This window comes from Tuber melanosporum (genome assembly GCF_000151645.1).
Source record: "Tuber melanosporum whole genome shotgun sequence assembly, scaffold_157, strain Mel28".
Classification (NCBI taxonomy): domain Eukaryota; kingdom Fungi; phylum Ascomycota; class Pezizomycetes; order Pezizales; family Tuberaceae; genus Tuber; species Tuber melanosporum.
Genome location: NW_003298816.1, coordinates 18,482 through 29,526, shown reverse-complemented (window position 1 = coordinate 29,526; position 11,045 = coordinate 18,482). Strand labels below are relative to the sequence as shown.

Genomic DNA, 11,045 nt, shown 5'->3' with positions numbered 1-11,045 from the left:
TGGCTATGTTGGAATCCGGGGCACCGAGGCTCTGGTCACCACGCATCTGAATATTGCGTGGTAGTAGCCACACCATATCTCCTGGTTGTATGTTTGGATCCGGTCAACGGTACTTATTATATTATTCTTTTTACTGTTACTGTGCTTGACTCATTTTGTATCGTATTTTCTCATGTAGTTTTCCCATGTCTGTTTTATCCGGTATTATGCCATTAATTGTATGATATGTGGCTTGACTTTGTGGATGTTATCCATAATTCTCAAAGAAGGGTGTGGTGCCTATTGTTTCTTGTTTTCCGTTGTTGTATGCAAATTCCGCCATTGATAACACCTTAGACCAATTGTCTTATTGATAATTGATGTAGGCCCGTAAATATTATTCGAGGATTGCATTTATCCATTCTGTTTGTCCATCGGTTTGTGGGTGAAATACAGTGCTCCGCCGATTTTGTATCCCCATTTCTCCCATTACTTTTTTCCACAACCCTGATGTGAACAATATTCCTCGATGCGTAATGATATTCTTCAGAAGGCAATGCAGTCTGAAAACCTCTCGGAAGAAGGTTTGTATAAAATCACTCATATCTATATTCTTTCTGACAGGAATGAAATGACTCATTTTGGTCAGATAATCCACCACAACCAGGATGCTATTGCATTGTTCCAATAGTAGTAGGTCTGTGATGAAATCCATAGTAATTGTTTCCCAGTGTCATTCAGGAACTTCCTTTGATTTCAGTAATCCATAAGGAGTATGTTTAGCCGTTTTTGTCCTTTGGCCTATGTCCTTACTTTTAACATATCATTTGATGTCTTCACGCAGTCCTGGCCAATAGAATGACCTTATGATAAATTCTGTCATTTTAGCTGTCCCTCCATGTCCTGCCATTGGGATATCATGGTGTTGTCGTATAATACTTGTCCTTATTTTTTCTTCTTCTGGAATCCACTGTTTTCTATTGTACCACATGTTTCCATCTTCCCATCGGCATAAACCTAGAGCAATTCCTTTCTTTTCTTTTTTTCCTTCTTTCAATACTTCTCTTATTACCTGAGCTATTTTGTCTTCTTCCGTTGCCTTCTTGATTTCTTGTTCTTCCTCAGATGTGAATTCAATAACTTCTATCACCTGGAAGTAGGCTCTTAGTAACAGCATCCGTATTTTCAGTTTAATTCTCTTGTCATCTTTTGTTTGTGGTTTATCGCTTGCAATCCTTGTAAGAGCATCAAGCTTTCCACTCTCTTTTCCTGGTCTGTATTCAATCTTGAAGTTGTATTTACTGAGTTATTCCATTCATCTTATCTGATGGTCATTCAATTCCTTCGTGGTCTTGAGCAGGACTAAACCTTTGTGATTAGTGAGAACTCAAACCGGATGGTCGTTATTCAGGACATATCTCCTCCACTCCTTTAATGCCTGAACTATTACTAATAGTTCTTTGTTCGCAATATCATAGCTGCATTCTGCAGGGATCATTATCTTAGACCGCTAAGATACTGGCCTCTATTTTCTGTCTTCACATTGTTGTAACAGTATGCCTCAGCATACATACTTCGAGGCATCTGTTTTGATCATCGTTCTTCAATTTAGGTCGAAATAGACCAGTATTGGTGCTGATATCACATGTGTTCTCATTGCATCATATGCTTTTTATTCCATTTCTTCCCATTCCCATTTCTTGTCTTTCTTAGTTAGATTATAGAGTGGTTTTGCAAGCCTGCTAAACTCTTCTATGAACCTTCGATAAAAGTTTCAAAATTCCATGAAGCATTAAATATCCGTTTTGTAGTTGAGTTTTGCCTAATCCCATATTGCTGCCATTTTGACTGGATTGACCTTGACTCCGCTTCTGTTGATGATGAACCCAAAATATTTGGTTTCTTCTTTATGGAATTCACATTTTGTTAGTTTGATCTTCATAGCTAATCCCTATATCGCAGCCATGATGTCACTGACATCCTTCTGATGTTGTTGCATATTTTCCGAATACATGAGTACATCGTCCAGATATACCATACAACATATATCGAGGTACTTGTTTAGTACCTTGTTGATCTATCATTGGAATGAAGCTGGTGTATTAGTCAATCCAAAGGGTATAACAAGGTATTCAAACATTCCATATTTTGAGGTGAATGTGGTTTTCCATTCATCTCCTGCTTTGATTCGTATGTTGTGGTATGCATCCTTGATGTCCAATTTGGTAAAGTATTTAGCCGACTGTAATCTGTCTAATGCTTCTCCAATTAAGGCCAGCGGGTACCTATCTTTCTTGATAACTGAATTGAGAGCTCTGTAGTCGATACAGAGTCTCATTTTTCTATCCTTCTTTTTGACGAATAGTATAGGGGATCCTCCTAATGCAAAGGAGTCTCTGATCTATCCCCTATTCAAGTTTTGCTCAATGTACTTTCTGAGTTCCTCGAGTTCTGCTCCTCCTAGGAGATATAGCTTCTTATAGGGAATTTCCTTTGTTTTTCCTGTTTTTTCATCCTTGTCCAGCTAAATCTCATAGTCTATTCCTGGTCTTCTGGGTGGTAGCCCGGTGGCTTCCTCTTCTTGGAATAGATTCGTAAATTGATGATATTCTTTTAAAATCAATTCTTTCCATCCCTTATTACTCTGATACTTCTTATCTTAGATTGCTAGCTCTGTGCTGATGATTTTTGCTAGGACTGCTTTTTCGTCTTCGTATGTCCATTTGAGAATTCCTGTTGTATCTCCCCTTCGATAGTACCTTCCAAAGGCTTGTGCTGTGATCTCTTTGATCTCAATTCTTCCTGTTATATCGGGCTAGGTTTGGTCCGGGCTCCCAAACCCCTTGTCTCCTCTTCTGGTTTCCTCCAGTTGATCTACTTTGTATAGGTCTTCGTCATTGATCTTTTCAATGATCAATTATGCAACTCTATTGCCTTTCTAGACTTTGTAGTCTTCTTGAGCCAGGTTGGCCAAGACAACCTTGATATCACCTGTGTAGTCAGTGTCGATTACTCCAACATTAGTCATGAGTCAATGCTTGACTGCTAGACCACTGTGGGGTGCTATCTGTCCATAAGTGCCGTCTGATAGTCCAATAGCTATCCCTGTTGCAATCATTGCCTGCCTGTTGGCAGGTATCTTTATTCTCTCATTGGTATATAGGTTGTGTCCTGCTGCTCTCTTCGAACCCTTGGTAGGCACTTTTGCCTCTTGGTCCAGTTTGAGTATCCAGACTCTCTTGTCTTACCGTATCTCAGCGAATTTTGTATGCAAAGTTTCTTCTTCTACTTCTCATATTAGTGTTGAGTAGACCACTGGCGAACTGTTGAGGCATTGTGTTGCACATAGTTCACTGGTGAAGGTCATTTTGTTCTCATTCCAATCAATCATCAGGTTGTGTCTTCATAACCATGGCATTCCTAGGACTATTTCATGGTTCTTGAGGTCTGCCACCTGGAAGGTTGCCATTTCCCTATGGCTGTCTATGTCTATAGGTACTTCCGCCGTGTGTGTTATAGGACCCATTGCACTTGACTTCCTGTCTGCTAGGTAGACTTGTCTCACTTTTTTTGTTTCTTTGGTATTGAGGCCGTATTTGTCGCAGATTTCCTTGTCAATGAAATCTTCGGTTGCCCCTGAGTCAAGCATTTCATATATCGTTGTTTATTCGTGCTTTTCATTGTATATCTTTGTCTTGATTATTACATGATCTCCATCTCCTTCTCCATGTTGTGCATGTAGTGCCGTATAGTAGTTTGCTAACTTTATGGGTTTTCCAGGTCCGTATCTTGGATCTCCCAGACCACCTTTTACTGAGGACCTTCATTATTTTCCGCCAATAAGTCCCCAGCAATCATCTCATGGATGTTGCTCCTTTTCTGAAATTGGAAGTGATTGTTCCCAGCCACCTTTGTCCCTTGGTATCTATTGTCGGGTCATCTTTGGTATTCCTGTATCCGATGTCCTGCTTTTCTGCACCTTAAGCAGAGTTTCTGGTTCATCCTTTGAGCATATTCTTCTTTGGATAGGTTCAGGACTGGTCCTGCTCTTAATTTGTCCTATTCCATTTGTTCACCTGGTAGTAATGCCCTGCTTTCACTCTGAGCTGCTTGTGGTTTAAAAGTTCCATCCACATTCCTAGACAATCCGACCATCCTATGTGCTATGGTGTTTTCTGAATTATTCCGAACCATGTTCAGTTTGCTTTCCTTGTCAATTGCCCATCTTGCAAATCGTTCTGACATTGTGTAGTGCAGGTCAGAAATTCTCCACGCTTCTCGCAGTCTCTCACCGCAGTTTCTTAGCAGAATGATGTAGAGAGTGGCATCATCGAATTCTGCCTCGTATTCCAATAGTCGATATTCATTCCAGTATGCCGAGAAGGTCTGTTTTCCCTGTTGGAGCTTTTCCAAGTTCCTTCTCTCTGTTTCCTTGGCATTGGGATCACCAAATTGTTCAAAGAGGTTTGCTTTGAATTCCGCATAGGTAACCCATTCTCTTTGTTTCCTTCCATCTTGGAAAGGCATAATCCATTGTCCAGCAAACCCCACCACGGTACCCCACCATGGTATGGCGCCATGACTAATTAAACAGGTCTTAGATCACAAGCACTTATGACGAGTGGCTGTATATATATATATATATATAATCAAGAACTAGAAGTCAACCAGCATCTTGATTGTTTGAATAAAGTTGCCGGTTGTAAATGGTATTCACAAAGTACTGTTGAGCCACAAAGTTACCATAGTGAGCCACAAAGTGCCGTTGAGCCGTAGAGTACCATTGAGCTGTCCGGCACTCTTTAGAGTGCCCCCAGTTGTGAGCTTGCGAGCACCGGGGGTTGTGGCAGCGTGCCCCAACCTTGGCACGAGTACCCATCTATCTACATCACCATCCACTCTGCCACAGTATCACTCCTACAATATTACAAATCCCAGCACCTTACATCCTCAGTAACGCAATCCTCAAATCCCAAATATCCTCCCCTCCCCTCCCTCCAGTAATACCGCTCTTACCCACCACCACTGTCAACCTGCACATCCATTCGTTCGTACATACAAAAAACCCAGAGTTGAACTCGGGCCTCGACACATACAACGAAAACAAAAATGTTCCCCTACATCCTCCTCTCCCGTAGTCCTAGTATTCTCCACCTTCTCTACCATCGCTTGTGCAGCACCGGTCACGAACCCGGAACCGGGGCCTTGTGAAGAAACCGGGGAATTGATGAAGAGGGCTGAAGTGATTACCATGGATCCGCTTCCTCTTCTTCCGATAGGGGATTAAGCTGAGAATCAAGATTAGATGTTTAGCTAAGTGCTCATTTGTTTTCTATGCAGGTGTACGCTGATATCGGCTAGGAGGGCACGGGCGGATAAATCGAGAGGACGGAGGAAGAATGGAGGGAAGAACTTCTCTCTTTTTTCCTCTCTTCTTTTTCCTGCCTCCCTTGGGGACCTGTTTCGAGTTAGATGAATATACCTCCGCTGCCTCTCTGCCTTTCCGGACTCTTGTGCAAATAAAATATGAACTCGTGACTACAAGAATGAGAACATCTAGCGTGAGTATCACACCGCGGAGTATCCCAGTAGGGTGTGAGTGATAATATTCGGTGAATTTCCCTATGAAGCGATGGCCCTGCCCACTCATGTAACCGCCCCGAGAAAATCAGGGCATAGTAGACTGTAGTCAGACCGGCCTATCCCACCCAGTGGCAGAGGAAGGCAAAGTGGCTGTGATACCGTTACGGTAGATTACCTCGTGCGAGGCATAGTGTGTGCTAAAACAACTGAGCGATATGTAATGATAAGTAGAACTTCGCACTGTCTTCCATTTTGAAGGATCGCAGAGGCTATAAAGTCACTCCCGCTGCCTCAAGAAAGCTCAGGTCAAGGATGGGAGTAGCCTCTAGAGATATGTGTGAAGAATTCGAATAATTGAGCCCCTCTCGAGGACCTTGGAATCGCCTCTCCTAGAGGGGTCTCTCAAATTTTCTTTTCAAATGACATTTTCTCAGCGGCGTGCTCACAGGCAGCCTTTTTTTCCTCCTCTCGTAGTGTTTCCCCCACTTTATCCAAAGAGGGGAACTCTGGGCGTCATAACGCGAAGTTCAACTATCCCATCTCCTACGACATCCGTGCCAAACAGAAAACAAAACCCACCCATCTCCGCCACCTATGGCAACATCCTTAACCCCGATTAATTCGTTGACCCCCCCATATGATATACTCACAATCAGCTAGTTTCAGGACTCCCCCTATCCTAACTATCCTACACCCCAAAAATTCATAATTGACCCGAAGAAAGGTATGACATCGTACCTTCCCTCCCGGGGTACCCCCCAGCTCGAGCCTAAAAGGAGAAGAACCAATTAGCACACAAAATCAATAGAAACCAGAAAAAATACCTATAGTAACAATCACCTCTACTAACGAGACAAAACTAATATCACCTCGCTCCCCCAAAAGATCCAGATCCTGGGAACAACCCAAACGCAGAACCCGATATCACGAGTGAGAAATCATGATATTTGCGTCAACTAAACCACGATGTGCCCGCTCCTGGAAAAGGCGGGCCAAATTAGGGGGAGTGATGATTCGAGAATTTGAAATAGAAATCCACGTTGTCTTTTCGTATCCTTTCCGAACTATTTCTGGATCAACACGCGAGAGAATGGTCATGGGCCATCACTCTGTAGAGTGGTTAGTGTGCGAATGGGTGAACGAGAGTGAGCGGTAAGGAAGCACTTTACGAATGGCACTAAAGTAGAACCGGTCCGGATATATCATGCCCGAAAACTCAAGAGGGTAGCTTGTTTCATAATTGGCACAAACTAAATCAAACTCCTTTCCTCCCCTTCCCTTTCCCCTTCCGTCCCTATGGTCTGCCTAGCCGAAACCAATCCCCCATTTCCGAACAAATACAAGTGCAAGTACCAAAAAACAAATAAACTTTTTAGAATCGACAAGTAAAGTAGAGGGTATAGGGAAACGTCTCGAAAACATAATATAGAAAGGCAAAAGCAAAGATTTTTGAACATTTTCCGTAATATCGCCCCCACAAATAAAACGAGTAAAAAGAGGAGGAAAAAGGGAAGGGAAGGGGGAGAAGAAGCCAAATACGCCATTCACCATCCGCCTTTTGCCCTCTTCAGAGCACCATTCAGCTCGCGCACGATATATGCCACGCCACGTGCACTCTTTTCCAACCTAAGAAAGATGGATCCACCTCGAGATTTAGGTAAGGAAAGACAAAATCAAGAATATGAAAGCCGCCTAAGCCCGGCCGACAAACGGAGAATATTTACTTCGATCGGGGCAAGGAATTAATAGTGTACAGGTTTGTCGGTGATACGGGGATCAGGCAAGGCGACATGGAGCAGTAAAAAGTGGTAAAATGCTAAGTTTGTACTTGAAAAAGCAAAAGGTGGTATGCTGGAAGCAAAGCAATATAGATGCCGGTACACTAGAGGGAGAAAGAAGCGCAGGGTCGAAAGATCACTTTTTTTTTTCCGATAAACCGTAGAAAGAAAAACCAAAAAGGGTGACGCCGATAAAAAAATATGTAGCACAATAGAAGGAAACCCCAGCCCTGATCACCTAAAATCAATAGGATGGCCGAGTCCTCTTCGTACGGAGATCGGGGGAGCTTGCCTGATAGTTCGTGCAACTTCTACGGATAGAGCAACGTCATCTTAGATTATTTGCAGTAAAACCGAAAGGAGAGTTAAACTGTTTCATGAAAACATCCGTTAGACCACCCACGCTACTCGGAGGAGTCGGCTCCATATTAAACATCGATTCGAATGAGGGATCGATCAATCTAACATTATTATTACTGTAAATCCCATGCTGCTGTAATGGAGACCCCCGCAGCATTCCTCCAATCATTTCACCGCCAACCCCGTCTGCCGTTGCAGATTGATTTTCGAGTCCGCTTTGAGTGTCGTCTTCTGTGCTCTCGAGTAATTCGGCGTCATATTCCTGCTCTAAATTCAAACAGAGTCAACCTAGGATGGCCGGGCTCTTTCATAACATAAGATATATGGGAAGTACGCGGGGTAGCTTGCCGAGCTCTTCCATATGTGCCTGGTAAGGCGAGGGATAAAAATTCTGCATTGGAATCCCTGGGTGTTGAAATTCCGAAGGAGCCGTAGGTGTCGTGACTACACTCTGCGGGATCTGGTACGCGGACGCATCCGGGGGTGTAGGGATAGCAATCGACGGCGAATTATTGCGCGAGTTTGGCGGCATTATAGGACTAGTCTTGATGAATAGCGACTCGGGCGGAGGGTTAACAGATGGTCGTTTTTGCTGCTGTTGGGGTTGTGCCATCATTGGTCTATGCATATGCTGTTGTTGTTGGAGGGTCGCCTGTTGCTGTTGAGCTTGAGAGGGTATGGGTCGCGGGATCGGCTGAGGTGCGGCTGGTTGTGGTCTGTCGTCATATTGGGCAAAGGCCTTCAACTCGGCAGCGACATTTATCCCCTTCTCCAACAGTATCCTTTCCAACAAGGAATTCTTGTAACGAAGCATAAGCACCTCATCCGCGGCATTCCGTGATGATTGCTGCAAACTAGACAAGCTTTCCTCTTGATGTTTAATAGTTGCCTCCAGATGCTTAATATATTCGGTTCGTCTCTCGCGGAAAGCTAATTCGATGTGTCAGAAGATTTCCAAAAGATAGGCTATATTTCCCATGACACATAGGAATTCTAGCAACGCCATAGTGTGAAGTGGATAGTTGGTGTGTCCAAAAGAAAAAGGACTTATAAGATATCGACATACCAGCCTGAGCAGCTCTATTCCTCATCTTCCTTTCTTCCTGGGTTGCGTAGACCGGCTTTCTACCACCCTTCCGCCTGGGAGTCGGAAACTGGGCCTGCTGAGCCATCATCGTCGGCTCTGGCGAAGAGGCTGAAGATGCAGAGGATGCAGAGGAATGAGGGGGGGATGCTTTTACGGCGGCGGCCATGAGATGGATTGACGAGGGGGAGTAGAGGGAAGATGTATAAATGATGGTAGGAGATGTTTGGGAAGAGTTTTTTTTTTTTGAAAAACCCTTCAGGAATGAATGGATGTGATCATAAATCCACGGAACAGGAAGAACACGGGAGGAGGATACGAACAATTGATGAAGGGGTGAGAAAAGTGGGGAAGGGCTTTTTCTCTTTCTCGCAGCGAGTGTACGGTAGTTCAGCCTTTGTAAGGGCAACGTGGGTTGGGCGTTTTTTTTTTTTTCTTCCTTCTTTCCTTTCTTTTCCTCTTCCTGGCCACTTTCTCTCTCTCCCTTTCTCTCTCTTCTTTTTTTTTTTTCTTCTTCAATCCTTCTTCTTTTGCGGTGCCGGTACCGGTAGCGGTACGGTACGTAGTAATAAAAGGCGAAACCGCTGAAGAGTTAAAAAAGTAAAGGAGGTACGGCAGTGGGGAAAGGGAAGGGATGGGAACGAAAAATAGAAGAGAAAAAGAGCAATGGGGGTTGTTTTACTATTTTATTCTTACCTCGCTCGAGATTTGACTCTTGTCAAAGGTGTTTTGTATTTTGTTTTGAGTTGATCCAAATTTGACCTTCTTCGCGGATATTTAGTTGGAAGGAGACTTGTGCTCAGCTGCCCTCAATGTGTTGCTACATGGTCTAGGAAAGAGCGGTGTGGGAATGGGTAAAAAGCACACAGGGACTTAGACAGTTATTGTACCCTACGAGTTGCAGTTACTGTCACCAGGGGGAGGAGGCATGCAAGCAGGTAAAGGATGCCCCGATACTCGAGTATGATACAAGGACCGGCATTTAAATCAGGCCAACCCTCCACCAGGGCCACAGAATGGCCAAGGGGCCGAAGAGAACGATACCGGTACGGTACCGGTACTCTACCATGATCCAGAGGCCAGCAGCCATCAAAAGATAGGGTATCTCTTTCCACAACGATAGTATCACTTCCTGTGATATAAATTAATAACCATTCGGGTACATGCCCATCATCACCATCATCGTTATCATCACTTACCACCGTTACCGCTACCTTAGTCTACCTTGCGGTAAGGTAGAAGAGCGAATTCTACCTCTGCGGAAAATATAGTATTCTCTCGCCCACCAATACTACAGGCATGTTGACACTATGGCTTCCCAATACCGGCACCAGTATCAAGAGGCAATATGCAATAGGCACCCCAAGAGGTCTTTAATTCGATCAAAATGTATCAATCTCTCGAGCTCCTCCGCTTCATCACTCCATAGAAAGATCACGCAGCACACCCAACCAGAAGGTGTCTGATGAAGGAAGCTGTCCAACAGAATACGGCAAACATACCCGACTACAGTTTACTCCCAAATTTCCCCCGGGTTCTTGGAATCGGTTTAGCCCTCTTTCTCTCTCTCTCTTTTTTTCTTCTCTTCCCTCCCCACTTGAGCCCAGTTGAGTGGCAGGTCGTCGCTGCCACAGTATCATAAATTTATCCCACTTGAGCATCACGAGAGAGGCGGCCTCCTCCGATGCCCAGCCAAAAAAAAATTGCAAGGAAAGTGAGTTGGATTGTGAGTGACCGAGTGTGGAGAAGTGACACAATACGTGAGTGGAAAGTGTGTATTTTTTTTTTTTTTCTTCTATCGCCACCACTTCCGCGCAAAGCCTTTTTTGCTCCGCGCAGATAGTTGCATCGTTTTTCAACACACCTTTTTAACTATTATCCCTGCAACCACACTCCTTACCCTTGTCTGCCACTCTCAACTCTAAGGTCCCGGGTCCCTGGACTGAGCTCCTCCCTGTCCAGCCGAACCTTGCACAGAGCCTCCGTCACTCCGCGCTGTACTAGTACAGTAACCCGTTCAATCTCCAATTCGACACCACAAAATGTCTTGGCAAATATTTTACAGCCAAATCGAGTACTCGGGAAGACGCCCACACTTAGAGACGGAAGGTCAGCGGTCACCCCGGTAAATGCTGCCGAGCCGCCGGCTAGTGTTTCTTCCATGTCGAGTACGGGCATAACTACTGGTGGAGGAGGCGGGGGGTGGGGGTGGGGAAGTATTTGGGAGACGGCGGCGAGCACTGCTACCGCCGCGGTCAAGA

At 44.4% G+C, this 11,045-nt stretch overlaps 2 protein-coding genes; both read right to left on the bottom strand.

The window, feature by feature from the left end:
- Window positions 1-6,778: 6,778 nt before the first annotated feature.
- GSTUM_00003087001 (uncharacterized protein) lies at window positions 6,779-7,429 on the bottom strand. XM_002836660.2 has 1 exon: window positions 6,779-7,429. The coding sequence occupies exon 1, from the start codon at window positions 7,104-7,106 to the stop codon at window positions 6,813-6,815; it is 294 nt and encodes a 97-aa protein (XP_002836706.1). The 5' UTR covers window positions 7,107-7,429; the 3' UTR covers window positions 6,779-6,812.
- Window positions 7,430-7,865: 436 nt separating this feature from the next.
- GSTUM_00003085001 (uncharacterized protein) lies at window positions 7,866-9,688 on the bottom strand (the record flags this gene model as incomplete). XM_002836659.2 has 5 exons in its annotated part: window positions 9,481-9,688; window positions 9,108-9,368; window positions 8,767-9,040; window positions 8,035-8,630; window positions 7,866-7,967 (listed from the first exon to the last, which is right to left on the bottom strand). Exons 3-5 carry the CDS (start codon window positions 8,951-8,953, stop codon window positions 7,866-7,868), a joined length of 885 nt encoding a protein of 294 aa, XP_002836705.1. The 5' UTR covers window positions 8,954-9,040; window positions 9,108-9,368; window positions 9,481-9,688.
- Window positions 9,689-11,045: the final 1,357 nt, after the last annotated feature.

Bases quoted from the DNA above. Each gene is read 5' to 3' on its own strand.
- GSTUM_00003087001 (XM_002836660.2), bottom strand. From the start codon at position 7,106: ATGGCGTATTTGGCTTCTTCTCCCCCTTCCCTTCCCTTTTTCCTCCTC.